Below are 26,950 nucleotides of genomic sequence, written 5' to 3'. Positions count from 1 at the left end.
TAATTTTACATTAAACTATTGAATAAATTGTTCCTTTTTTTTTTTTTTGCTATAACTGTGAATGAGTATAAATTTTCAATATATATATAGTACATGTTTTTTTTTTTTAAAAAAAAAAACTTAAAATTTTCTAAAATAAAGGTTAAAAAATCTTATTCTTTAATTTTACCTAATATCGAAAAAAATATTATATGTTCTAAACTCCATCACCTCGAAGTCACAAGTCACGAATCTAAATTAAAATTTGTGAATCGGATCTAAATTAATTTTATAAAATCAAATTAAAATTTTAAACTTTTCTCTACAAATAATTAGGTTGAACCTTTAGTTTCCATAAGGTATTCCTTCATTTTCTTTTGGTTTTAATTTTGTAATCTCGGTCTCACTACTTTTTTTAGATTTATTTTTTTTAAATCGTGATTAAATTATGCTATCAATTTTCTAAGATATCTCTTATAATATTTGGTTTTATTCTACCATCTTTATCCATTTTATTTTAATAACAACATGTTTTTACAACTCAATAGAACTATATTGAAGTTTTGTTTTTGTTTTTTTCTTCTTCTTCTTTTTTTTTAATGTTTAGTTGACAACTTTATTTTATTATTTTTTGTATTTCTTATTAAAATAAATGGTAGTGAACTTTCATGTAGAGTTGTATTATTTCATGAATGAACATGTTCTTTTGAAAATAACCAACTTGAATAAGAGACATTACTATTCGAACGACCATGAATTATATCTATCAATATGCCTCTTCTTCAAATTGCTTTTATCAACTTTTTCCATAAACATTTTTCTCTCCCAAAACTTTTCTCCCCTCTTATAAATTTGTGCAAGTTCGATTTATTTCCACAAAATATAGTTCGTTGGATCTTGTGGACGTGTTCTATCCTAGGAAACAATTACTCATGAAAATCAGGCACTATGGTGAGTAAAATCGTCATAAGGAGACAACATGAAGTCGTTGGCCTCAGATTCTTTTCGGTATACCAGGTTCTATATTTTCTAATTTTTTGTGATACTACTATCCATATAACATTTCTATAGGTAGACATTTTACTAATCTTTCTTATTTGTAGTGCACATGTTTGTTTTTTTTCCCCACATCTTGTTAAACTTTATAACCTTATATGTTTTTTTCAACAAACATCCATATTTATTTAATTAACTTTTTATTATGAGATCGAGTTTGATGTTTAAATTAATTTTTAGATTGAGATCTAGATGGAATAGTATTTGAAAATAATGATCTTTTTATTTATTTATTATTATTATTTTTAAATATGAATAGTAATTATAGATATGTTAGAAGTAAGTTTGTAATTCTAATAAAAATAGTTTAACTTTATTTTAAAGTTTTCTAATTATAAATGTAAATACTATTAATCTGCCGGTTCTCTTAATATAAAAATCTAAATAGATAAAAAATATTAAAATTTTGGTGGAAAAAATTCCCTACATATACGAGTGCATTTCATTTTTAACCTTATGTAACACGTGCAATCCATGTAGTTTTAACTCCTAACTTTTTAAAATAAAATAGGGTGCAGGATATTACATATCCTAGTTTAATAAGCTGAAGTTAATTTTTGTCAAATGAAGTTTATTTTGGATTTAATTAATTAAGTAATTTAGATAAAAATAGATTAAATTGAATGGTTAATTAAAGTTAATTTTTAGACTTAATTGAGTTATTTGGAATATTATTTTAATCTATTTTGGGTGAGTAGATTTAAAGTAAATTAAAATAAAATATTTGAATTCTCAAAATGTTGGATTGTAAAATTGTAATTAATTATCAAATTCTTATGTTCGAGAATCCACAGATCTTGTGGAAAAGAAATTTGTTCCATCTGTGAGGTCACAAAAGAGCGAAAAGGGCAAAAAAAAAAAAAAAAAAAAAAAAAAAAAAAAAAAAAAAAGGAAAAACAAAATAGAAAAGCGGAAAAAAGGGAAAAACTCTAGAGAGGTTACCCTCTTCCTCTTTCCCCTTGGTGCCGCCGCCCACTTGCTCAATCTCGTTCTCCGGCGATCACTGACCACGAGCAGCGAGCCTCCGACGACAGCATCGACGTCCGACAGACTCCGGCGGCTCATCTTTTCACGACCTCACCCACGTGAGCACGACTTCGAACGGCTTTGCCCAGGCCTTGGCAGCATCGTTTATCTCCGTTTCGACAAGCTTCGACGTCGTCCGACACTCCGATTGATCTCTAGTCATTTTACCCACAACCAACAAATTCGGACGTTTTCTAACACCAACCAACAAGGACCGGAGCCTTTTCGGTAAGGATTGTTCCTTTAACTTCCTTTTCTAATTGAATTGAAGTGTTCGAATGTTATTCTGAACGCTAGGAGCTCATCTGTTCTTGTGTTTGAATCAGTTTCGGAGTTTTTTTGATTAAGGTTCCATAAATATTAACGCGCTTGAGCCGGTTCACACTTGATTAAAGTGTATTAGATTAGTTTATTTTTCTTTTTTTACCCGCGAAAGCGTGTTGTTTGTAGTTTTGAACTAACTTGGATCGATCAGTTAAGCTCTATGGTTGATTTTGGGTAAGATTATCCATCTTGAACGCTCTCTCAACGTTGATTAAGGTTTTTGAATTGAGTTATAATTTCCAACCTCTGTCTTAATTGTTTAGACTGAGGAAATTGATATTTGTTAAAAAAAGTGATTTTATTGTAGGATTGTTGATCAAGTAGTTTCCAGATCCCTTCCACGATATACATTTTGATATAGAAGTTTTGACTATTGTGATTTGATAAATGTTTGAAAGTATGCTTTATGTGGTTTGAGGATCGACTTAAAAGTGTTTTGCATATTTTTAGTTTAATTGATCAAATGAAAGTATATTACTATTTTGAATGTGAATTGGAAGTATTTTGTCTGATCTCAAATTGCAAGTACTTTGTTACTTCTAAAACTTACCGAAAGGTTTGAATGATTTGATTTGATGAAATGCTTCTGCTGAAATTGCTATTTGAAACTATATGTTTTGTTTCAAGTATTTATGAAAGATTTTGATTGATTCGATAAAGGCTGTTCGAATGTGAAAAATTAACTTTTGGGGATTATATGCTTATTTTTGTAGTAGTTAAATTGGAATTGATGACAAATTGACTGACTATATCTTATTTGTTAGAACACATTTTTGTGGTTTGCATTTCTTGGAATGAACATTCATGTGTCTTTCACTTGAGTGTAAATTAAACTTGCCTCAAAATTCTCGTTAAGGGAAACAAACTATAAATAGCCAGATGTCAATACACGAGAAAGACGTGAAAAGTAAAACAGAATAACTATCTAATAACAAACTACTTAACAAACTAATTTCCTTAATACTCCCCTAAAGATGGAGGATTTGAATGTGTAAAAATGTACAAAATGCCCATCTTGGACAACAAAATGAGAAATGAAAGGCAAGGCCTTAGTGAATATATCTGCCAATTGCATAAAGAATGGGTTGGAAGAAGTTTGATCTTGCCCCGAACAACTTTATCTCGAACAAAATGGTAGTCCACTTCAATATGCTTCATCCGTTCATGGAAGATTGGATTTGAAGCAATATGAATAGCAGAGGTGTTATCACAAAACACCAAGGTAGGAGAGGGAGAGACAATATGCAACTCATTAAGCAACTGCTTTAGCCAAGTTAGTTCACTTGTAACAGCAACCAAGGCACGGTATTTAGCTTATGTGGAAGAACGAGACACAACCGTTTGCTTCTTAGCTTTCCAAGAGGTAAGAGAATCACCAAGGAACACGCAAAAACCAGTCCTGGACTTTCTTGATTCAAGGAATGAACCCCAATCTGCATTAGAAAATGCTTTAAGCTGAAATGAAGAAGAAGTTGAAAAAAAATGCCTTGGCCAGGAGAGCCTTTAAGGTAACGTATCAAAGAATGGACAACACACAAGTGGGCACTCCTTGGTTGAGCAACATATTGACTTAATTTGTGAACTACAAAAGCTATGTCTGGACAAGAAATAGTAAGATAAAACAAAGGACCAATGAGTCACCAATATACAGGAAGATCTTGTAAAGCCTCAACATCATCTGTTTTTAACTTGAGATGTGGATCAAGAGGAACATAATTTGGTTTAAAAGATAGAAAGCCAGTGTCTTCAAGTAATTGAAGAGTATAGTTTCGTTGACTTTACAAGATGCCCTTAGTAGAGCAAGCAAGCTCCAAACCAAGAAAATACTTCAAAGGGCCAAGATCTTTCAGCTTGAAAACATCATTTAGATCAGCTTATAAAGAATCAATCAGAGACAAAGATGCACCGGTAATTATAATATCGTCAACATAGACTAACAAAGCCACAAAGCTCGAATTTTTCCCACGAGTAAACAATGAGTAATCAGATTTAGATTGATAAAAAAACCAAGTTTCGGCAAAACGTGAGAAAACTTATCAAACCACTGTCTGGATGTTTGTTTAAGACCATAAGTTGACTTATGAAGTTTGCAAACAAGACACTCCCCCTTTTGACTAACAACTTCATGTTTGTACCCAAAAGGCAAGTTCATATAGACTTCTTCATATAAGTCACCATGCAAGAAAGCATTACTTACATCTAGTTGAATCAACGACCAAGGTGAAGATGTGGCAATAGAGAGGAGTACCTCAGTGGTGACTAACTTTGCCCTCCTGTTGTGTATAACCTTTTGCAACTAGCTACGCCTTATAACGTTCCACAGTTCCATCGGGCTTATGTTTCACTTTATAAATCCATTTGCAGCCTATAGAATGTTTGCCAATGGGAAGAGGAACCACTGACTAGTATGATTGACTTCCAAAGCTTATAACTCATCTTTCATAGCATTTTGTCCATGAGGGAAGGGAGCAACCTGATGATAAAATTGTGGTTCATAAACAGAAGACACATTGAGCAAAAAATGTTTATGATTAGATGATAATCTGTCATATGCCACAATTTGATCCAAAGGATATTTGGTTGATGTAGATAGTAATGGTACAGAATGTAACATGCTACAATGATAGTCCCGCAAATAAGAAGGCATCTTGGAAACACGAGATGACCTCTAGAGGGGTTCAGTGTGAACATGAGTCTCATTTAGTGAAGCATCATTATGAGATAATGGTAAAACAGAATGCTCATTCAGGATATTAGGGGTATATATATGTGTTTGGTTGGGTTGGATTGTGGCATTTTTTTTTTGGACCAACCTGAAAATTTGAGTTGGTCAAGTTGGCAACCCAAATGACCCAAACATGATCTCCTACCCAACCCAACCTTTGTGACATTATTTTGGACCAAACCCAAACATGGGCTCCAACTCAACCCAACCTTCAAAATTTGGGTTGGGTTGAGTTTGGTTGTGTTGTCGGGTTAATATTAATTTTATTCTTAATTTAAAATATTTAAATTTAACTACAACACATCTGATAACTAAAATCTCATGAAACTAAATTCTTACATACCAAATATCTTACAAACTTTATACAAAAACATTCTTAAAAGAAAAAGGGAGATTCTTATAAATAGAAAAATCCCAAAAATATTTACACTTTGTAGCAAAAAGTTCTAAAAGTGCTTGTACTTTTGGAACTTTTTGCTATAAAGTGTAAATATTTTTAAATATTTTTTATATTTAAAAAGACCAAAAAAACATAAAGAATTAAAAAATTCATTAGTTCTAAAAGAAATATATAATTTTATTAATATATATGTAATTTGGGTTGGGTCAACCCACATTTTTTTATTCAACCCTAGAACCCCCGACCCTAAGAAAAAATAGAAATATTCAACCCGACCCAACCTAAAAACAAAATTAACCCAATCCAACCCTTATAGTTTGGGTTGAATAGTCTGGGTTGTTCTGGTCATTTGAACACCCTTACAGGATATCATCATTATGAGCTTGAAGAACATTTTGTTGAGACTTAGGAGGAACATCTGACAAGAACAAAATTATCATGCCGAGACTTAGAAGAGACATCATTGTCAAATAGCTACGTCATCATGCTAGACTCAGGATTAAGAGAAGCATCATTGTTATTAGCAGATGAACTTAAAGGTATGTCATGTTGAGACTTAGGAGTTATTAGAACATCATTGTCAACATCATGTTGAGTGATAGAGACGACATACCTGTGTACGATGTTTTAAAAAGCCCTCTCGGGCGCATGCCTAGGCCTAAGGCACAGGTTTGGCGGCTTGCTTGGAAAGGTGAGGCTCACAAAATAAGGCGCGCGCCTTTTGTGAAGCCCCAAGGCTCAAAGCCCTAGGCCTTGAGGCTTCTTTATTATTTTTAAAGAAACAGTAATATTTAAGGGTTTTCATTGTTTATTAACTAAAAGAATCAAGTTTACTAAGCCTAAATGCAAAATTTCTTGTGTTTGGAGTCTTTTTTTTTCCCTTCCATATTTCCACTTCAAATATGCTTTCTCTTTGTAATGTAATATTTTTATATATAGTGCACCTCACAAAAAAAAAGCCTGCTTCTTTTTGTGCGCCTTGTGCCTAGGCTCCAGAGAGCCATTGCGCCTTGGGCATTTAAAAACACCGTCTTTGTACCCAAACTCAGGTAAAACGAAGTATGGAAATTAGATGTGTCTGTGGGTTGGGTTGGGTTTAGGATATTTTAGGCCTAATCCTATGCTTCGGTTTGTGTATTTTTCTAACCCAAATTAATCCTTGTTAAATTATGAACTCAAACCAAACCAACTCGTAAAAAATGGGTTGGGTTGGTTCGGTTCCATCGGTTCTCTTTGAAAAAAGCTTGAAAGGACCTTAGTTCTTTACTCATTACCTCATATGGAAAATGTTAAATGACCTAATAATGTTCAAAGTTATGAAGCAACTACATAATATTCATTGAAATAAAAGAAACATACATGGAATCAAATTAAAAATGCTAAAACATAAGATTCCACAATAACAATATCCAAAACCTACAAGAACAAAACGAGTCTCCAAAATTCACAAGAAAGATTATAATGTTTACAAAATTCACAATAAAGACAACAATGTTCTCAAGTGCCTAAAAAATCTATAAGCAAGACTATAATATCTACAAAAGTCTTCAAAATCCATAAATACGACTGTAGTGTCCATAAAATCCATTAAAAAGAGCAATCCATTGAATTTTTGATAGCAACCAATAGTCTTCAACGATCCATTCATGATCCTGTGTATGTATGAAAATATTAGAGTATTATCAAAGTTTTTGTAATTTTTTTATTGATCACTTACCACAAAATTTGAGTGTTTCTCTGAGAAACTTTCTCATAATTTTCCAAACCCCTCGTCGGTAATCTTACATTGCTCCTTGAACCCTAAACAAGATTTTAAAAATTAATTATACAAGAATGTTATCACAATTTCAATATATTAATATAGAGTAAATATATAAAAGGTAACACTATATACCTGATAAAACTTGATCACAAGTTTCCTATTCTTCAATTTATGGAGTAAGATCTAATAACATCAGCTTCTTACGTAGCCAATTTTGTGTACCTATTAAAGCCTCCAACATCTTAGGACTTAAAGAACTTCTAAAAGAATCAACTATTCTACCTCCTGTACTAAATGTTGATTCAAAAGCAACTGTTGACACTGGTACGACTAAGACATCTCGAGCAACTTGTGATAAAACTTTGTATTTGGGAGCATTTGATTTCCACCAATTCAAAATGTCAATTTTCGGTCAGATCCTCATTAGGTTTTGACAAATATCTCTCTACATTATTTCTTATTTCATTCAAAATTTTCTCTTTTCTTTTTCGTTTGTATTCTGATTGTAAATCCATTTCGATGTCATCGCAATTCTCACTTATTTCTAACTATGTGACATGGTTGTTCAAAAGCATAACCACTTAAATCACCTGTCTTATTAAACTCATACAATTGTATCAAACTAACTTTCACCTCATCAGTCATTGTTCTAACAATTCCATCCCCATAGATACTTATGAAACAAAAGGACACATAATCCAACTTATATCGTGGATCAAGCACAATAACTAGAAACAACACTTTGTTCATCTTGTCAAAAGATCCCCAATACTTATCAAATTTCATTCTCATATTGGAAGCCGCAGTATATATCACACTATTTACATTTTGGCTCCAACCTATTAAACGTCGTTGAATCCTACAAAGTTCATGAAAGAATGTATTAGAAATGACATAAGTTGAGCCACTAACCTTCAATGTCAGATCATAGAATTCAAAAATTTGACAAATGTTCTAACATGGTTCCAATCGGCTAAGGTTGGTGGCCTCTTTCTTTTCTTTCCATTCTCATCTTCAGTAAAGTGATGTACAAGATCTCCATCCTCTTCTTCTAAGCATTTAAAAGCCTTTTCAAATTTTAAAGCATGATCAAGCATAAAATATGTTGAATCCCATCTTATAGACACATTCAGACAAAACAAAGGCTTTAGATTCAATCTTTTCATGTCCAACACACTCTAATTTTTTTTTTTAAATCGCTCAGGAGGAGATCTAACAATCTTACAAGATTTCGCACACTAGCCATCAAATCATGCAATTCTTTCAATCCCTCATTGACAATCAAGTTCATAATATGAGCACAACATCTCATATGCAATAGTTCACCATCTAAAATAAAAGACTTCCAAATCTTTAGTTTTCTCTTCATATATGAGATTGTCGAATCATTTGAAGTTGCATTATCAATAGTAATTGAAAAAAACTTTATTAATACCCCAATCCAATAAACAACATCAATTACTTTACAAATTGTCTCTCCCTTATAATTAGGCACTGGCAAAAATTCAATATTGTTTTCTGTAAATTCCATTCAGGATCAACAAAATGTGCTGTAAGAACCATGCAATTGATGTTCTGTAAGGAAGTCAAAGTATCTATTGTTAGGCTCACTCTTTGATCACTTTTGATTAAAGTTTTTTTTTTTTTTTTTTTTGGAAAAGGAAACAACCTTTATTAAACAATATAATTAGTACAAGAGATGAGTACTTTGATAATAAAGGCAAATACAAGGAAATCAATCAGGAAACCATAGGATCAGTAGGTGCACCCGCACATCTCAATTAGGTTGACACCCCCATAACACCCTCATCATATCCAACAAATAGAGAAAGCTAACAATGGCTAAAATAAGAGAAGTCTAATGAAACAATACAAGCTGAAAGTTGCAGCCGAACAAAATATAGAACTAGGCTATAAAAATCTAAAATACATCAAGAAGCTAAAACAAATAAGAGTACTAAAGAAAGCGAAGCTGCTGTCTCTATTTTTGATGCTTCGGTTAATCTTCCAATTGACAAAAAGATTGTCAATTTAAACTTATGTCTTGCACGGAGTAGGCTTCAAAGCAATTAGAAAGGAAGCACCAAAGTGAGGCATTGAGCTTTGCTGCCTCAAAGCGATTATACCAAGGAGTTTCAATCCCATTGAACACTCTTTGATTTCTTTCAAACCAGATTTCAACCAGCACTGCTTTTACTCCATTAATCCATAGTAAATTGGAGTATTTATTCAGTGATTTCAACAATTTTTTTTCATCCGCATACACCTGATAAATATCCCTAGCAATTGTGATTTTTGAAGGAATATCAAACTTAGGACATGTAGCATTACAAAGTTCTTTAAACCCCTTTGTCTCTACAAATCTAAATGGTATCTCAGACAATACTAGCATCTTAGCACATGCATTTCTAACTCTTTGTTGACTAAAGGCAGTAGACAGAAAATTCATATTGATATCATCTTTAACATCAGTTTCATTCGGTTGAAACTTTAGTATGGTTTGCCCTTTAGGTTGCTCTCTGAATGAATAATTTTTGTATTGTTTTCTCAAATGCTTCCATAAGGTACTAGTTCCACATGAAGAAGTGTTGCAAGCATAATCTTTATCGCAATATTTATATTTGCATCTTAAACCTTCAATGTTAGACTTTTCCATCTTTGTAAAGTGATCCCACACTGAAGATGATGGCCTAGTTGGTTTCCTCTTGCCAATGACTGTCATTGTCAATGGTTTAGAACATGCATCTGGAATATCTATAGGTGGTGATTCATTGTCGATCAACTCACTGTTTTCCATCTACAATATTAACAAATAAAGAAAAACAAAAAAGCTTTTGAGCTTGGGTGAATCGTGAACCAGTGACAAATAAATATATAAAAACAAAAAGAAGAAAAAGGGAGTTGAATGGCTAACCGGTGTTGGTGTGAAGGCAAAGAAATGACGTAACATGAAGGTGATGGTAGAGAATGAACCGGCGTGATTGACTGACTACAATGTGAAGGTGACGGTGGAGAATGAACCGACGGTGAAGAAACGATTGTGAAGAAACACGATGGTGAAGAAGAAGACGCCAGACGATGGAAGCAACTGAGATGGAAGATTGAGAATGGAGGCGATGGAAGAAGAGACGCCAGACGATGTGAAGCGACAGAAGATCGGAAGCCACGATGAACGACTGTGAAGAGAAGACGGAGAATGAAGATGTAGACGTTCCAAAAAATCCAAAAAGCCAAACACGAATCCCTAAAGGCATCGTGTCGACCTATTGTGCATTGATGGTGAAGAAACGGAAACCCTAAAAAAATGTAAATGGGTTGGGCTAGCTAATTGGATCGGTTCGGTTCAAACCAAAATTTGCCCTCTGAACCCACGATTCGAACCGACCTGCTTGGGTTCATTAACAAAAACCCAAACCAAACCATTTTTATTTTAGAACCAACCCAAACCAGTGGGTTGGGTTGGGTTGTTCGGTTCTTTTGAACACCCCTACTGGAAATGAATCAAGAACATCCTGTTCAATGACAGTATGAAAAGGTAATATGTGCTCATGAAATATAACATCTCCAGAGATAAAGATCTTCTTGTGTTCAATATCATAAAGACGATAGCCCTTTATTGCTGGAGGATAACCAAGAAATTTCTATCGATTAGCCTGTAAGGTAGAAGCAAGGCAGAGGCTGCCAAAAACCTTTGTATTAGAATAGTCAGCTTGTTTCCCATTCAACTGATAAAAAGGAGTTGTCCACTTCAATAAAGGAGATGGAAGATGATTAATAAGGAAAGAAGCAGTCAAAACACATTCTCCCCAAAATTGGATCTACATGAGACTGAAACAACAAAGAAGGAGCAACATAGAGTAAGTGCTGATGCTTACGTTCTACGACAGAATTCTGTTCAGGACGAGCCACACATGAAATCTGATGCAGTACTCCTTTAAAAAGAAAAAAATTCTTTGAAAGCAAGCTCAGGAGCATTGTCGGATCTAAATTTTTTCATGCAGACACCGTACTGTGTTTCAACAATGGCAGAAAAACGTGGTATAATAGACAAGGCTTCTGCTTTATGTTTCATCAAATAAATCCACGTATATCTTGAAAAATCATCCACAAGAGTAATAAAATAGCGAAAACCGACATGAGTTGGTGCTTGATAGGGTCCCTAAATATCAGTGTATCAAATCAAAAGCAAAATCTGCCATGTTATTTTTCGAATGAAATTCTAAACGATGCTGTTTAGTGAGGGGACAAATGCAACACGGTGGATGTGTGGGGGGAAGAAAATGTAAAACATGCCAAACATTAACAGATGCTTAAAAGAAGGATGTCCAAGTCTATCATGCCAAACATTAACAGAAACAAGTTGGCAAACAACAGGTAATACAGAACAAACAGTAGGTGAATAAAGCAAGGAACTCTTCAAAACATACACTCCCTGCCAAAGGTCAGTCTGCCCAATCGTTTTGGAGGAGAACTTGTCCTGAATTAAATACGAATCACCAGCAAGTTTAATAACAAGAGACTGATCAGTAAGCAACACACTCACAGAAACCAAATGGAAAGTGAATGTAAGGATGAATAGAACATCACACAACAGTAATCTGGATGTAAGTTTGACATCCCCAACATATTCAACAACAATTCGTGTCTGATCAGATAAAGTGACATAAACACCACTAACTGGCTTCATATTGACAAATAAATCCCGCTGGTAACTAATATGAGCAGATGCACCAGAATCTAACAACCATGAATGAGAAGGAAAAGAGACATAGTGAACAGTATCTGCAACGTGAGCAGTAGATGAGGCCTTAGAAGTTTAAGCTGTGTCAAGAGTTTAAAGAAAAGCAAGGAGTCCTTGTCACTGTTCAGAAGTCAAAGTGTGCAAGGAATCAACAAGTGAAATTGCCGAGGAAGAATTCACTGTTCGAAGCCTCTGTTTTTCTAGAATTCGATTTGGTGCGATATCTCGAAGGATAGCCATGAACTTTGTAACAATGATCCACAGTTTGGAGCCACAATGAGTGCACTTAGTCGTTCATTTTTCTGTGACAAACCAAAGTTGATTAGAATTTGAAGAATTCTTTATCGTCAGTGTAGCGAGGGGAGCAGCAGTAGAAAATGATGCGCATTGAATAGTCAGCTCAGGCTCCATAAGTAGTTGAGTGTGAATCTGAGAGAAAAGAGTCATTTAAACCCATGATAAAGGCTAAAACACCACCGCATGTACAACGATCGCAATTACAAATCGGACGATAAGATGCAAGTTCGTTCCAAATTGTCTTCAACTTCACAAAATAGGTAGTGACAGAGGACTTATCTTGGGCCAAATTAGACACTCACATTGAAGTTGATAGCTTCGAGGATGATTCTTGCGTTGATATCGTTGTTGCAGATCGATCCAAATATTTTTGGTTGAATCCAAGAAATTGACACTAGCAGCGATTTCTTTCAATATGGAATTAAGAATCCATACGGTAACAACATTGTTGCATATGATCCACAAATTCAACAACTCTCCATAAGGTTTCAACAACGTGTTCACGAACCCTAATTTGTTCTTGACCGTGAGCGCTAGGATCGTAGCATTGCTTCAGGTAGTGTAATTTGACTCGGTAAGCAAATCAGAGAAGAGAACAAGATTTTTGCTGTCCGATTGGTGAAGAAAATAGGGATTAGCATACTGATCTACCACAGATTGAGGTAAAGCAGTAGAAGAAGAAGATTAAGAGGACGAGGATGAAAACGTCAATCCAAGTCTTGTAGCAACCATGGGAAATTTCGAAGAAATTTCGTGGACAACATTCAAGAGAGAGAAATGAAAAATACTTCTGATACCATATTGCACTTGAGTGTAAACTAAATTGCCTCAAAATTCTCACTAAGGGAAACAAGCTATAAATAGCCAGATGTCAATACATGAGAAAGATGTGAAAAGTAAAACAGAAAAAGCAATCTAATAACAAACTACTGAACAAACTAATTTCCTGTTGTACTCACATGGTCTCACATTTAAGTAATTAACGGCTATTATGGTCGATTGTTAATCAACATTTCTAATTGAATGAATGACTGGTGTTACCGACGGGAGTGGTTAAGAAAGAATGGTTGATCAAATGACCAAAACATCTTGATAGTGAAGCTACTTAGAAGGCCTCGGATTTTATGAAGCAACAATTTACTGATCTTCACCTTGAGGGCAAGGTGAATCTAGAAACGGTGGGTATTGTGAGCCCCCCAATTATCCACACGTGGGGGTAAGGGGTAAGAAGGAGAATTCACAATTTCTTTTGGGCTGAGGAAGAGTATAGTTAGTTACATTTTTGTGTGGGTACCAGAGAGAGGTTTTATGTAGGGGTTTGGAGGCATAGTGAAGGGTGTGAATAATTTGGCTGAAGGCTGAGGAATTTGAGAGTATTTTTTGCACTCTCGAAGGAGCTGAATAATTTTCTGTTTGTTATTGCTTTGTTCTTATTTCCTTGCATTAATGAGCTTGGAACTCTGTTGTTTGCTTGTTATTTTGTTTATCAGAAATATATTTAAGATGGGGTTGGGTATGCCCCTGTTCTTAGATTCTTGTTTTTCTTTTTTTGTTTGTAGGGTTTACAAGAAACCTAACAGCTAAATAGCTGCTTTGATTGATTTTGCAGCTCTAGCGGCTTTTACGATTCAGGACCTGTTCTCAAGGCCAGCCAATTAATCATGGTATCTCTCTTCTTTCTTTCTCTCCTTCTGACTTGATGGAGGATTGATTTCTAAGATAATGAGAAATAAATATGGAATCAAGAGCAGATGTCTAAACTTCATTTATGTTAATTTTATTTGAATTATTATGTTTCTATCTCATCCATTAGGTAATTTGTTTCCACATTGATTATAGATTATGGGGTTTAATTCATAGTTTTCATTTCGTTTCCAATTTTTCTCTGGCCGAAGTTTTGGCCAGGGAAAAGACGAGAGAGACACAAGTCTTGTAGATATTTTCCTCATATTACATCCCATTTTCCTTTTTCCCTTTTTTCCCCTCCTCTTTGTGTCTGTTCTAGATATTTTGTGAAATAATGCTGACCTTTCTTGTCATCCCGCTTTCTAAAGCGTTTCAACTTAAGCATATTTGAAATGTATTTGTGTATCACTTGTGTCATGTTATCTTTTCTTCGACTGTACATTGTTTTTTTACCCATCAAATCAGTGCCATCTAATTAGAACTGGTGTATTTATTTCTGCTATGTCAATGTCTTTAGTTTTGATAGAGGAGAGTAGTTATTGCATAATTTTTAAATTGTCTTATTCAGTTTAAGAACTTCATATAAGAGAGCCTCTTTGCTTGTATGTATTGGACAGGCTGCAAAAATTCTTGCCAATTTAATTGTTATGGGCTCTGGGATACTTGCAAGGGCTTTTGTTCAAGCCTATCGTCAAGCCATTGCAAGTAAGTGCACACTTTTTATTCCACCATTTTTTTTTCCTTCTTTCTACTAGGTCCTATCGGAAGTTGGCCAATTTGTCGTCAATATCATGGTTATTGGAGTAAAATCTTTTTGGCGGGGTTGATGGGAACTTGATATATAGAACAAAAGAAACTTTCACATTGAACTATTAGAAGCTATAATGTACATGTGAGCTTGGGATGAACAAGCATTTTGCCAATGACAACAAAGTTCTTTATGCGCATAGTTTTATTCTGCTTTCAGATGATTGAAATTGGTATCAAAGCTTTTTTTTTTTCTTAATGTACTTGGGGAATGTTGACATCCTGAATTTCTATCTTTACATCCTTCCTCATCTTTGAAAGCCTGAATAATCTATTCTTAGATTTTCGACAAGTGGTCAAAAGAACTTTGTTATTTTTCTAGCCTGCGACATTGTCAAGCGTTTTGCAAATAAAAGCTAAGTTTTATATTGCGCATAGATTATAATTATTAGTCTTTTTGTTGACAAATAGATACAAAACCTTTTTGAGTGTTCATGACCTGTATGACAAGCACTTCCAACCTCTGGGCACCCTTAAAAGGCTGAACAATATCTTCAAGATCTTTGGACAAAATGCTTTTATTGGACATGTACTTTATTAGTTTGGACAAATTTGGTTGTTTATACAAAGTTTTTTTTTTGGCAAAATTACCTTCTTGATCCCTAAATTTCCACTTGGACAAATTTTGTTTGGGGGAAAATTTTCATTTGATCCCTAAATTTCAAAATGTTATAATTTTAGTTCTTAAATTTTGAGTTTGATTTCAATTTAGTCCCTAGGTTTCAAAATGATATAATTTTACCCTCGAGATTTGAGTTTTGTTTCAATTTGTCCCTAGGTTTCAAGATCTACACTTTTAACTTCAATGGTAAAATTATAACATTTTGAAAATTAAGGACTAAATTGAAACCAAATGCTAAACTCGAACTAAAAGAGTGACTTTTTGAATCCTACAAACCAAATAGAAATTAGACTTGAAACCTACGGACTAAGAAGATACTTTCTCCAAGCCTTTACTTAATGTGGGAGAATTTGACGTGGGTAGTTATAGATATACTCAATATCAAGTTTCTTTTATGTGTTGCAGATGCTGCAAAGTCCGGTGTTGCTCAAGAAACAATACAAAACACTGTTCGCAGAACAAGCAAAGTGATGACGGAGCAAGAAGCCAGGCAGATTCTCGGCGTCACCGAGGAAATGCCATGGGAGGAAGTTATGAAGGTCAAAATCCATTGATTTTCACTATAATATTTCTGGTCATTTATATATTATGAATAGGTTTTTGACAAACCTTCCTATTTGTGCAGAAATATGATGCTTTGTTTGAAAGGAATGCTCAAACTGGAAGCTTTTATCTTCAGTCAAAAGTTCACAGAGCCAAGGAACGATTAGAAACAATCTATCAGAGCAAAGGTCAAGATGCCCCTAGCTGAGCGTCTTGAGGAATGTGTTGTGTTTTGCACATTTTACTGATTTTGTATAATTTTTGAATTTGGTGATGGCCAACATGAATGATGAAATCGACGTCAGTCTATGTTTACATACCATTTCCCTTATAATTTAAGCTAGTTAGTGGTTCTTGAAGGTAATACCTAAATTATCATTTAGGCAATTGCATATATGACAACTTTATACAAAATAATAAGTAGCTCAATTGAAGGCAAAATTTTAACTTTAATTTGAATATATCACTAATTGAGGTTGTATCAATGATACAGATCTAACCACAAATTAAGTTCTGTTAATGATAGGTTATGTCATTGATTGTATATATGTTTAGTAGCAATATTATTAATATAGTATATAAGAATTATTTTACTTTATTTCATTTACAATTAAGTGATTTATTGCGTGTTCATTTTCTTTTGGGTATATTATGGATATATAAAAACTATATCAATGACATTCTACTTTTGTTTTTTCTATCTGCCAATGAAAATTATTCAATACCAAAGTTTGAATACGCATCCAAGGTCGGTCACTTAGTCATTACACACTTTCTTTGAATAAAATTCATTCTTTTCGTCTCTTTCAAGCTTATCATTTTTAGGTATATTATGAATATATATTATCTATATAATATAAATACTATATCAATGATCTTAACTTTTGTTAATTTGTTTATTTTCCTATCCATGGATGAAAATCATTCAATACCAAAGTTTGAAAAATGCACATCGAAAATCAGAGTCATTTTCTTATTTCACTCTTCCAACTTCAGTGGTCTTCTTGATCAAACAACTCATTTTCTAAATCATTCGATCAAGGTCTAGACTTCACCTATGTACATCCATTTTTATTACATTGTAAGAAAAAAATAGTTCAATTCATTTTTAGAAAAACATTTGACACATGATAAATTTTAATTGAGAAAAAAGATACTTGAGTGCATGGGATGCATCTATATCTGTGTAACGCAATCACAAATTATTGGGTGATAATTTTTTTTCATTCTTCTAAAAGAATATTTTCCCCTGGATTACTGTTTAACATTTTTTCAATAAAAATATGGTAATGGGTGCAGATAGACCACTAACCCACGAGGGAATAAGTTTTCCTCACTAAATTTCCCAAAGTTTGTGAGTATAATAAAAGCTGCAATTTGTCTTTACGACAGCGCCAAGAAGAAGAAAGGAGAAACGCCTCTGTAATATTCCTCCCTTCTTCGTTTCTGACGATTCCCGCCGCCTTGGTACCTCCGAATCCCAAACGGAGATCACTATTTCCTCCGATATCAACCAACATGAACAATCCTCCCAAATCTACCTTCCTTCTCTGCCTCCCCTCCTATTTCCTTCTCAACTTCCCCTCTTTCACATTTTGGCTTCTCAATCTTCCAGGTATTGCTATTTCATTTCCGTTTATCATTATAATTCATGACATATTTCTACTCTTTGATCTTCGCTTGTTTCTGCTTCCTCTTATACGTTTCATTCATGCTTTTGATTCTCTATTAATTTTCTTTTGTGAATTGTTCTCCTAAAATCTTGAGGTTGAATTTCATTTTAATTAGGTAAGTTCTGGAAATGGAAAGAGTGGGTGAGATCGATACGAAACCTATTGATTCTGTACAAGCCGGTATTTCTCTGTTTGGTGCGAGAGGTGATCAGAATAAACACAAGCTTACAGCCAATAATGTAAGATTTTTCTGTGGTTTATTCCTAGATCAACCAGATATTTTTTCTTATGGCAATGATAGTCGCTCTTTTTACGAGGAAGTACACCTATAGAACGGGTTGTTCTTGTTTGTTCTATTGTTGAGCTTCTACTTAATTTTTATTTGGTAAATTTATAAGTTTTCTAAAGCTCAAGGTGCAATAAAGACCATTTTACATTTAGCTCACTAAATTTCATTATTTAAGTTAAAAAAGAAGGAAATTTTTTAATTATTATTATTTTTTAAAATAATAAAAAAGCCTCAAGACCTAAGATTTTGAGCCTTGAGACTTCACAAAAGGTGCCTCAGGCATGCCTTATTTTGTGAGCCTCACTTTTTTAAGACGAGACACCAAACCTGCACCTTGAGCCTAGGCGCACCTAGGCACACCCTCAAAAGAACGTTTTAAAATACTATATTTATATGCACTGATCTAGTTTATTTGTACCGTATTAACCAATTTTTTAAACTTCTATTATCATTATTTTTTTTACTATACGGGTGGGGGATCAAACCTGAGACCTAGAGATTGATTGTACAAGTTTATATTAGTCGAGTTATGTTCATGTCGGCAAACTCTCGTTACTTTTTTTAAGTTTATTATAGTGATCTATTTTCATGATAGATAACCTCACATCATAGAGGTTCTATTGATTCTAGGCAAGTATGGTTCATAAAACATTCTCTTACCATGCACTAGGCGACCATTTATCATTTTAATTTTGACAATATTATTGTTCTTACTTAAAAAAAATTATCATAGGGGTATGAGAAGGAAAGAGAGTTTCACGAGTTGGTAAAGGATTTGGCTAATTACAAGCTTCAACTTGAAGCAAAGGATGCGGCTTGTATGGAGGCTCTTCTCAAGCTGGAACAACAACAGAAAGCCATCAACAAACTTTCTGAGTTGCTGAAAATTGGGGAAGCTAGAGTGCTGCTGGATGAACTTGAACCAAAGCAGAATGAAACGATTGATCAATCCTTGGCGACTGACAATTTTCAAGAGCAGCTTCAGGTTGCTAAGAGTGAGCTTCTTGGCATTGAAACAGAACTTTCTGCCTATGGAGAACCAGGGGCTAAGGGTATTACAAAAGTAGAGTTGCTAGAAAATAATGGTGGCTTGGAAAAGGAAAAGACCGTAGATCTCATAAGACACATCTCAGAACTGAACAAAGTGATTCGTTTGTCAAAATTTGTTGCTTGTGGCGCCGAGAAGGAGATGTCTGCTGCATTATCAGCAAAAGATGCTGAGCCAGAGCTGGCTAAGGAAAAAGTGATTAAGTTGCACAAGCAATTAGAAGAGATGAGCAAACAAACCGAATTAGACATGGAACAAAATGAATTAAAAGAAGCGAACTTCGCAAATGAAGAAACTTTTGAGATCGAAACACTTAAAAACCAGTTGGAGAAGATGAAACTTGAAATGGATGAGATGAGAGATAGAGAAGCTAGTGCTCAGGTTGAAATTGCATTGCTGAAATCTGAGCTTCATAAAGGAAGGTCAAAAGTTGCAGCATTAGTGGCAACTGAAGCCAAAGATGAGAGTGCAAAATCCGACCTTCATCTTGCTGTTCAGGACTTGGACGAAGTGAAGCCACTTTTTGAGAGAAACTCTACAAGCATGGAAGGAGATTCGAACCTTGCAGTCAATGAAAGAAGGAATGACAGTGTCACCCTAACGTTTACTTCAAAGGAATATCAGTCATCAATTGAAAATATTGACTCAACCTCTAAATTCTCACCAGACAAAATTTTCCATCACATCAGTTCTGAGTGCACGGATGAATTGGAAAAGTTGAAGAAGGAACTAGAAGCAGCAACAATTAGAATTGGGGAGTTCAGATCACGTGCAGAACAGGCTGCCACTAGAGCTGAAATGGCTGAGAAAGCAAAAGAAGCCATTGAAGACCAGCTAAGAAAATGGAGAGAGCATAAACAAAGAAAAAAGGCTGCTCTTGCTGCCATGAAGGAAGTATCTGCACCACCACCACCACCAAAGTTCAAACCTTCCATGTACGGAGACACCTCCACAGTCTATCAGCCTTTAGGTAAGGTTCTTAACTTGAAATTTTAGTTTCTAAGTTATACAACCAAATAGATATCTGGAAAAGCTGATACTATTGTCCTCCAATACACCAAAATGAATACCCTATAGGATTTATTTGATAAAACTTCAATCATCAAAGCCCACATGGGCCTGAATGTGGACAATGGGCTGGGCCGGTTTAGGCCCATTGGGTAAATTGATGGATAACAAACATGTCCATGTTAAATAAAGGCTAGTTTGATAAGAGAATTTGCTTTTTAGGGAAGGTCCCACTCCCAATCACCAAAGACTTTTAATAGTGCTGTGCATCTATCACTTTGCTTTATGGGTTTGAATCTTGAGACCTCATGGCTTTACAATTCAACATAACTATTTCTATTTTGACAAAGTTGTGTTCCCTTTACCACTTTCCCATTCCATCACACAACAAAGTAAGCTATCTACTTTTTGTTGTTATCTAGAGAATGAAGAAAACTTTCCACCTTATTGAAATTGCTTTAATTTAGGTTCCCATGTAAATGTACCTCCTTTTTTATGGAATAACAAAGTAGAAATTCGGAAATGATCCAAGGCAATTATGGGTTTCTTCCTTAGATTCGGTTCCGTTAATTTTAATTAATGTCAAATCAGAAAAATGATAAATGAAAAATTATTTACTAAATATTGGTATTGAATTCTCATGCTAGGTATTTTTAAGCCCCATCCTGAATTTGCTGTTTCTTTCTCAATTTAAAAATGAAGTTCGAAGCTAGTAATTACGTAATTGTGTAATTGTGTATTGTTATGTCAGTTCTCACATATCTTGAATATATTATATGTTTTATAGTAAGGGTGAGACAAATAGGAACTTGAAAAAGCACATAACATAACAATATGAAATCGAATCTTTTCAAATTTCTTTCTTTTTTTCCCCTCTTTTTCCCTAAATTAGTCGGTTTTCAGTATAGGAACTAAAAATAACGTTCATTTCAATTTTAAAACTAAAGAAACATAGGTATCTGGTAAATTAATATTAAAAATTTGTGGTTTAAGTATAATATTCTTCACCTAGTAGGCCTCAAACCCATGACAAGGGTTGGACTGAAATTAGTCCACTCCCTAACCCAAGAAACTACGAAACAGTTCGGTTTATAATGACCAAGTAGTCATATTATTTTAATTATTTTAATACTGATATCAAATTTATTATTAGAAATTTTTCTTAAAACTTATATGCTTATCGAAAATAACTTTGTTAAATCTAAATTGTTTTATCAAAGTTTAACAACAAAAATTTGAATCAATTCAAATTTTGTGGATATTAAAGAATAGATGTGAAAAAGAATCAGAGAAAATGATAAATTTTTAGGGAAATGGAATTCAAAAGTTAGAATGAGCATGATTTTTAAACACAATAGTAAGTTGAAAAGTGATTTTACTAAATGAACAAATAATCAAAATTACTAGGATCCTATTTGATTTTTAATTTTTGAAAATTAATTATATAAATACCTCTTTCAACTTTAAATTTTTTTTTTTTTTTTACTTTATCATCTACCTTTTACTAATATTTTTAGAAACTAAGTCAAAATTTGAAAATTAAATCTTTCTTGGAAAAACTTTTTTTTTTTTTTTTTTTTTTTTTGAAATTTGACTATGAATTTATTCTTGTGAATGATGCAAACTATGATAAGAAATTAAGAAAAAAAATAAACTTAATTTTAAAAAATCAATTGAAATAGTTACCAAGACTTAAACATCTTCCTTGGTTAAGATTCTCTCTCAATTATATTTTGCTGTTACAAATGCAATTCCAAATGGGACAAATTGAAAGCAAAATTTGGTTAAACTATTTGCTTTTGAAAAAGTAAGAAACAAGGTGGGGATATTTCAAAGGAAGGTGTGTTGTGAACACTCATTGATAGGAAAGAGAAAGAATGAAGAAGAAAAAAGAGGGGCAAAATTTAGTCTTGTCTCTTTTATTTTCCAAAAAGAGTTTTTTTTGGTCAAAAGTTGAAAACTCAATCAATTTTTTAATTTATTATCAGACTAAATCCTATTTTGGTTTTCAAACTTTCAATCTTGTTTTATTTGATCCATAATTTTTTTTTTTAAAAAATGAACTTTTAAAAATAGTTTATTTTGGTGTTAAGATTTTGTTAACTAAAGATGAAATTACATCTAACATAGGTTCAGTAAGATGATGGTGAAGTAAAATGTCAACAACCAACATGCTAAAATGGCAACACGCTAAAATGGTAAACGACCAAAATCTTAAATGTAAGATGACATTTGAGATCTCTGATAGAAAATCGTTTAACCACCTAATTCAAAAATTGAAATCCTAGATTTTTAGGGTAGCCAAGTTATTTGATACCTTAGTCATCAAAAAGTATAAATTATCTCACCATTTTATTTAAGAGTTAACAAAAACTTAATAGTAGGTACCAAAGTACACACATTTTAAAAGTTGAGGGACTATAATGAACGTTTTAAAAAGTTTTAAGGACTAAAATAGAACAAGATTCAAAGTTTAAGGACTAAAATAGGATTTAAATCATATTATTATTATTATTATTATATATATATTTATAAAAAAGGAAAAAAAAAAAAAGCCTTACACCTCAAAGTTCAAGCCCAACAATCATTCATTTTGAAGCTTCCATATTAATTTACTTCTATGCTTTCCAACTGTTGTCATTTAATTTCATCATCAATTTTCATCTTTTATAATCTTCTATTTCATTAATGGAATTCACTTCAACACACAATAATATTTTTCAACAGAACAATTAAATGATTCGTTTTTAAAATAATATTAATAATAAATGAAACCTCCACGTGAAAACATAATTTTGCAATCTCAATAAAAGATATTTAGTAATTAATGGTTCATCTAACAAATTAGATTTCTAGTTTAAGTTTGAATTTTCTTATTTCTAGTGTATGCATTTTGTAAAGTAAGTAAAAAAAAAAAAAAAAAAAAAGCCTTTAAAAGATATGAAAAGTTTTTAGAATGGAACTAAAATTGAAATATAAAGCTTATTTTCTTTTTTAAATAACATAATTGTGGTTTCCAGCCTGTAATTTTAAAAATTTTGGTCTTGAAGTTGAATTAAAGTCATGGATGTTGGGTAATCCCCATACATATTATCTTTTTGGTCAAATTATGAAAATCATGCCTAAATAGGGTGGTCGTTATAGTTATATTCTCAAAATTTTTATTGTAAAATTTGAGACCTCAAACTTAAATCAATATTCATAATGAGACGTCAAACTTACATAATTATAGAAACGTTAACAATTGTATAAATTTGGGAGTTCAATTTTTGTCATTTGGGAATTCAATTTCTACGACTATTATAAATTTGAGGATCAAATTTTAATATTTTGTAGTAGTTTGAAGGGTCAATTTATAGTTTAAGGATGTAATTGCAACTATTACCATAATTTAGAGGTGGTTTTTTCAATTTGCCTGTTCTTTCTTTCTTTCTTTCTTTTTCTTGAAGTATAATAGGAGTAAGGAGATTTCGAATGATAGACCTCTTAATTACTAACACATTATATATATAATATTGACATTTTCTTTTTATACAAATTTGATCTAATAGTTTCCCAATGACGTATAGAAGTTAGGAATTAGGATATGAAAATTGTGAAAGTATGAAATGGTAAAGTTATACTATGACCACAAATGCCAATAAAATTATAGAGGGATAAATTGACTTGAAATATCAAATTTGAATTCACGCAAAATTTTCCCACTTTAAAATAATTTTGAGAAATAAAATTCACCAAAAAATTTGTGGAGTTCATTTGGATAAATACAAGATTCTTTTGCTTTTATATATATATAATTCATATTGTTAATTAAGTATTCAAAAAGCTAATACAAAATGACTTTAATTTTACATCCATTGAATTTGGAAGAAAAACTAAAAATTGTGGTTTCAGGATGGTGATGACAAATCTTAGATTGGAAAATTTGTCTGACCTTTACATGTCATCAATGATAAATTTATAATTTCGAGAAAGAAAGACGACTTACAAAACATAAAAGAAAGAAATACTGGTGTGGTGCATGCTAAATAACCTCCCACGCTTAAGTAAGTAATAAAAAAAGGGACAGAGCAAGCTAGAAATCAGAAAAATTGCTTACCTTGAGTGATACTTACGACTTCTTATTTATAGAGGGGTGGGTCTTCAAGTGAGGAAAGAAGCTCACCTCAGTCTCGACCTCTGAGGTCGAGACATGGCCCAACATCTTTCCTCCGTTGGTCTCTTCCTCCCTTGGTCCATTGACCTATTTCATATACTCTATGATCCTGACTGTCATTATTCTAGTTTTATACTTAATAGTCCGCTCTTCCGAATTAGTAATTATTGGTAAAAAATGACCATAACATATCATACATCTAAATAGATATGGAATACTTTTCTCATATTATTAAAATAAGAAATATGTCTTATGACAAAATGGTTGGCTGTAAGCCTTGTAACACTCCCTTAGCCTTGAATTCCTTTCAAGATATTGGTGATAGTCCATGTTCTCCTAATGACAGTAAATCCTATTGAGCCATAGTTGGAGCTATACAATATCGATAGATAAATAACATTTATTATGATAAAATTATCTCAGTGTATGTATACTCCTTCCCCTTGTCATTTAATAATAGCAAAGCATGTCTTACGATACATAAATGAGACTGTCTCCAAAGGAATATCATTATCAAAATCTACTTCAGGGATATAAATTTGACAACATGTTCTCTCTGATTGAACATGAAATTCTCTTGACAAAAGGTCTACAAATGGCTTTATCATAGTTGTTAACAATGGTCTTATATCGTGGGCTACTAAGAAACAATCAACAATCTCAAAGAAGCTCAATTGTGGCAGAGTACTGAGCTTTAGCAATTACAACACTTGATTTGTCTTGGATTAAATAGTTACTTAAAGATCTTCATATTTTTGGACAATTCTCTTCGTTGATTTGGTGTGATAATCAATCACACCAAATGACTTACATTAATTATGACTTTTCTCGAACTTGATAAATTAATGAAGACATCTCCTCTATAGGTAGATAACTACAAAAATTTTCTCAATCCATATCCTAACACAAAGCATGACTCATATATTCAAACTAGCCAGCTTTGTAATCAAAGTGAGAGATTAAAACAAAAAAACATTCAATGAAAATTTGTTTTTGTAAATAAAATAAAATAAAAATAAGGCCCATCAAATACCAAACCTGAAATATTTTATTCTAAAATAATTTTTTATAAGAACTTTTATGCAAATTTGTATACTTCAACAACTAAATTGGAAAAAAAATGGAACCTTTAAATATAATTCAACTTGATTTTATTTTTTGCAAGTACACCCATGTACTTTTTTCTATTAACATTTTTGTCATTATGTATTTTGACATGACCAAAATGGCCACTTCAACCTAATTCAGCTGGTATTAATTGTTGTTGTTGTATATATTTTTTTAATAATAAACGTGATAATTCTTTGTCAATTTCCCATCACTTTCTCTAACTTGCAAGATCTATCTTTTCCGTATTTGTTCAATTTCCTCGCTCTCATCATATTTAAAGGTTTAAATATTATATTGGTTTTTGTATTTTTTTTGTTTTGATTTATTTTAGTTCTTGTATTTTTAAAAGGTTCATTTTGATCTCTATACTTTTAATTTTAGTTATTTTTGTCATTTTACTTTCAAAATATTTATTATAGTCCTTATACTTTTAACTTTGGTTCATTTTGGTCATTGTACTAAAAAGTGATACTTTTGATCCATTCATTTTAATTTTCATTTTATTTTTAAGGGATCAAACTAATCACTTTTTGAAATTTTAAGGATTAAAATGAATCAAAGTTGTAATTGCTATGAAGCACAGACACAGATACGGCCACACGATACGATACGATCGGATACGACGATTCGCCAATTTCTAAAAAACTAAGATACGGATATGTCTAAGGATGCGTCATTTTTGTAATATATATATTTCTAAAAAACGAGGATACTGATACGTTAAATATACTTTTTTTTCTTTAAAAAAATATAGGATATAGATAAGTTTAGCATAGAAGTTAATAACAATAGCACAAAATAGAATACAAACACTGAAATACAATACAAAAAAAGCAACATCTAAGATGTTGAAGTACAATAGCTAATAAAATGCAATAGAAAAGTGACTCATATTGCAAAAGAGAAAGAAGAAGAATATTAGAGAGAAGTATGAAGATAAACGAAAAACTTATTATTGAAGATATTCAAATGATTTATATTTTGGTGGACTTTGTGAGGACTCAAATGTGAAGATGGAGATTAGATGATTCTAGTCTAGGGTTTGGTCCGTTATTTTTTTTTCTTTTAGTTTGGACTCGAATAGTGAGCTTTTTAAATAAGTTGCCTAATTTTAGATTGGGATAGATTAGATGAGTTACTTTCTTTTTTCTTAAAAAAAAAGTACGCATAGATATGTCAAATCGTGTGTCAGATACGTATCTGGGAAGTACCTGGAAGTATTAGTATCTGATATGTGTTTGATACTGATTTTTTTGCCTCACATGAAGTATCTGTGCTTTATAGATTGTAAGTATAACGACCAAAATGAACATGTTAAAAGTATAAGGATCAAAATGAACAAAATGGACCAAAATGAACATTTTAAAAGTACAAAAACCAAAATGAACCACACCAAAAGTATAGTGACCAAAATAATATTTAAACCTATTTTGAAATATAATTTTAATTCAACTATTTCGATACCAGTCCAATTTTAGTCTCACCTTTTTAAAGGTGAAGTTATAGTTTAAAATTCAATATTTCAAAGTTAATTTTCAATACAATTAGTTAAATAATAATAAAAGTAATTTTCAGATAAGAAAATATACTATAAAAAGAATAAATAGCAACAATATATAAAAAAAAAGACTAAAAAAATATTATTTGTTTTTAAAAAAATCAACTACAAACTAGCCGTTGAGATTTAATTAAGGTACA

The 26,950-nt window shown here is 32.5% G+C and overlaps 2 protein-coding genes across 4 annotated transcripts; both read left to right on the top strand.

Annotated features, from left to right (window-relative positions):
• Positions 1-1,844: 1,844 nt before the first annotated feature.
• On the top strand, positions 1,845-16,332 carry LOC120070638 (mitochondrial import inner membrane translocase subunit PAM16 like 2-like). Of its 2 annotated transcripts, none has more exons than XM_039022467.2 (5): positions 1,845-2,289; positions 13,920-13,974; positions 14,614-14,701; positions 15,831-15,964; positions 16,051-16,332. In XM_039022467.2, the coding sequence occupies exons 2-5, from the start codon at positions 13,972-13,974 to the stop codon at positions 16,174-16,176; spliced, it is 351 nt and encodes a 116-aa protein (XP_038878395.1). In that variant the 5' UTR covers positions 1,845-2,289; positions 13,920-13,971; the 3' UTR covers positions 16,177-16,332. The 2 variants fall into 2 exon arrangements, with proteins under 2 accessions (XP_038878395.1, XP_038878396.1); XM_039022468.2 differs by having other exon boundaries at positions 1,882-2,289; positions 13,870-13,974.
• An 842-nt stretch (positions 16,333-17,174) lies between these two features.
• LOC120070652 (uncharacterized) lies at positions 17,175-20,509 on the top strand. Of its 2 annotated transcripts, none has more exons than XM_039022484.2 (3): positions 17,175-17,583; positions 17,757-17,880; positions 18,664-20,509. In XM_039022484.2, the coding sequence occupies exons 2-3, from the start codon at positions 17,770-17,772 to the stop codon at positions 19,972-19,974; spliced, it is 1,422 nt and encodes a 473-aa protein (XP_038878412.1). In that variant the 5' UTR covers positions 17,175-17,583; positions 17,757-17,769; the 3' UTR covers positions 19,975-20,509. The 2 variants fall into 2 exon arrangements, with proteins under 2 accessions (XP_038878412.1, XP_038878411.1); XM_039022483.2 differs by having other exon boundaries at positions 17,281-17,583; positions 17,762-17,880.
• The last annotated feature ends 6,441 nt before the right edge of the window (positions 20,510-26,950 follow it).

The sequence above is a fragment of the Benincasa hispida genome, chromosome 2 (assembly GCF_027475165.1).
Source record: "Benincasa hispida cultivar pf3 chromosome 2, pf3_genome.v1.1, whole genome shotgun sequence".
In the NCBI taxonomy this organism is placed as follows: Eukaryota; Viridiplantae; Streptophyta; class Magnoliopsida; order Cucurbitales; family Cucurbitaceae; genus Benincasa; species Benincasa hispida.
This window is presented reverse-complemented; position numbering and strand designations above follow the sequence as displayed.

What these genes read in the sequence shown, in the direction of transcription:
- LOC120070638 (XM_039022467.2), top strand. An exon ending in CTATCGTCAAGCCATTGCAA is followed by an intron (nt 14,702 to 15,830) that starts GTAAGTGCACAC and finishes TATGTGTTGCAG; the next exon opens with ATGCTGCAAAGTCCGGTGTT. An exon ending in CATGGGAGGAAGTTATGAAG is followed by an intron (nt 15,965 to 16,050) that starts GTCAAAATCCAT and finishes CTATTTGTGCAG; the next exon opens with AAATATGATGCTTTGTTTGA.
- LOC120070652 (XM_039022483.2), top strand. Translation starts at nt 17,487, where the DNA reads ATGAACAATCCTCCCAAATCTACCTTCCTTCTCTGCCTCCCCTCCTAT. An exon ending in TTGGCTTCTCAATCTTCCAG is followed by an intron (nt 17,584 to 17,761) that starts GTATTGCTATTT and finishes TAATTAGGTAAG; the next exon opens with TTCTGGAAATGGAAAGAGTG. An exon ending in ACAAGCTTACAGCCAATAAT is followed by an intron (nt 17,881 to 18,663) that starts GTAAGATTTTTC and finishes AAATTATCATAG; the next exon opens with GGGTATGAGAAGGAAAGAGA.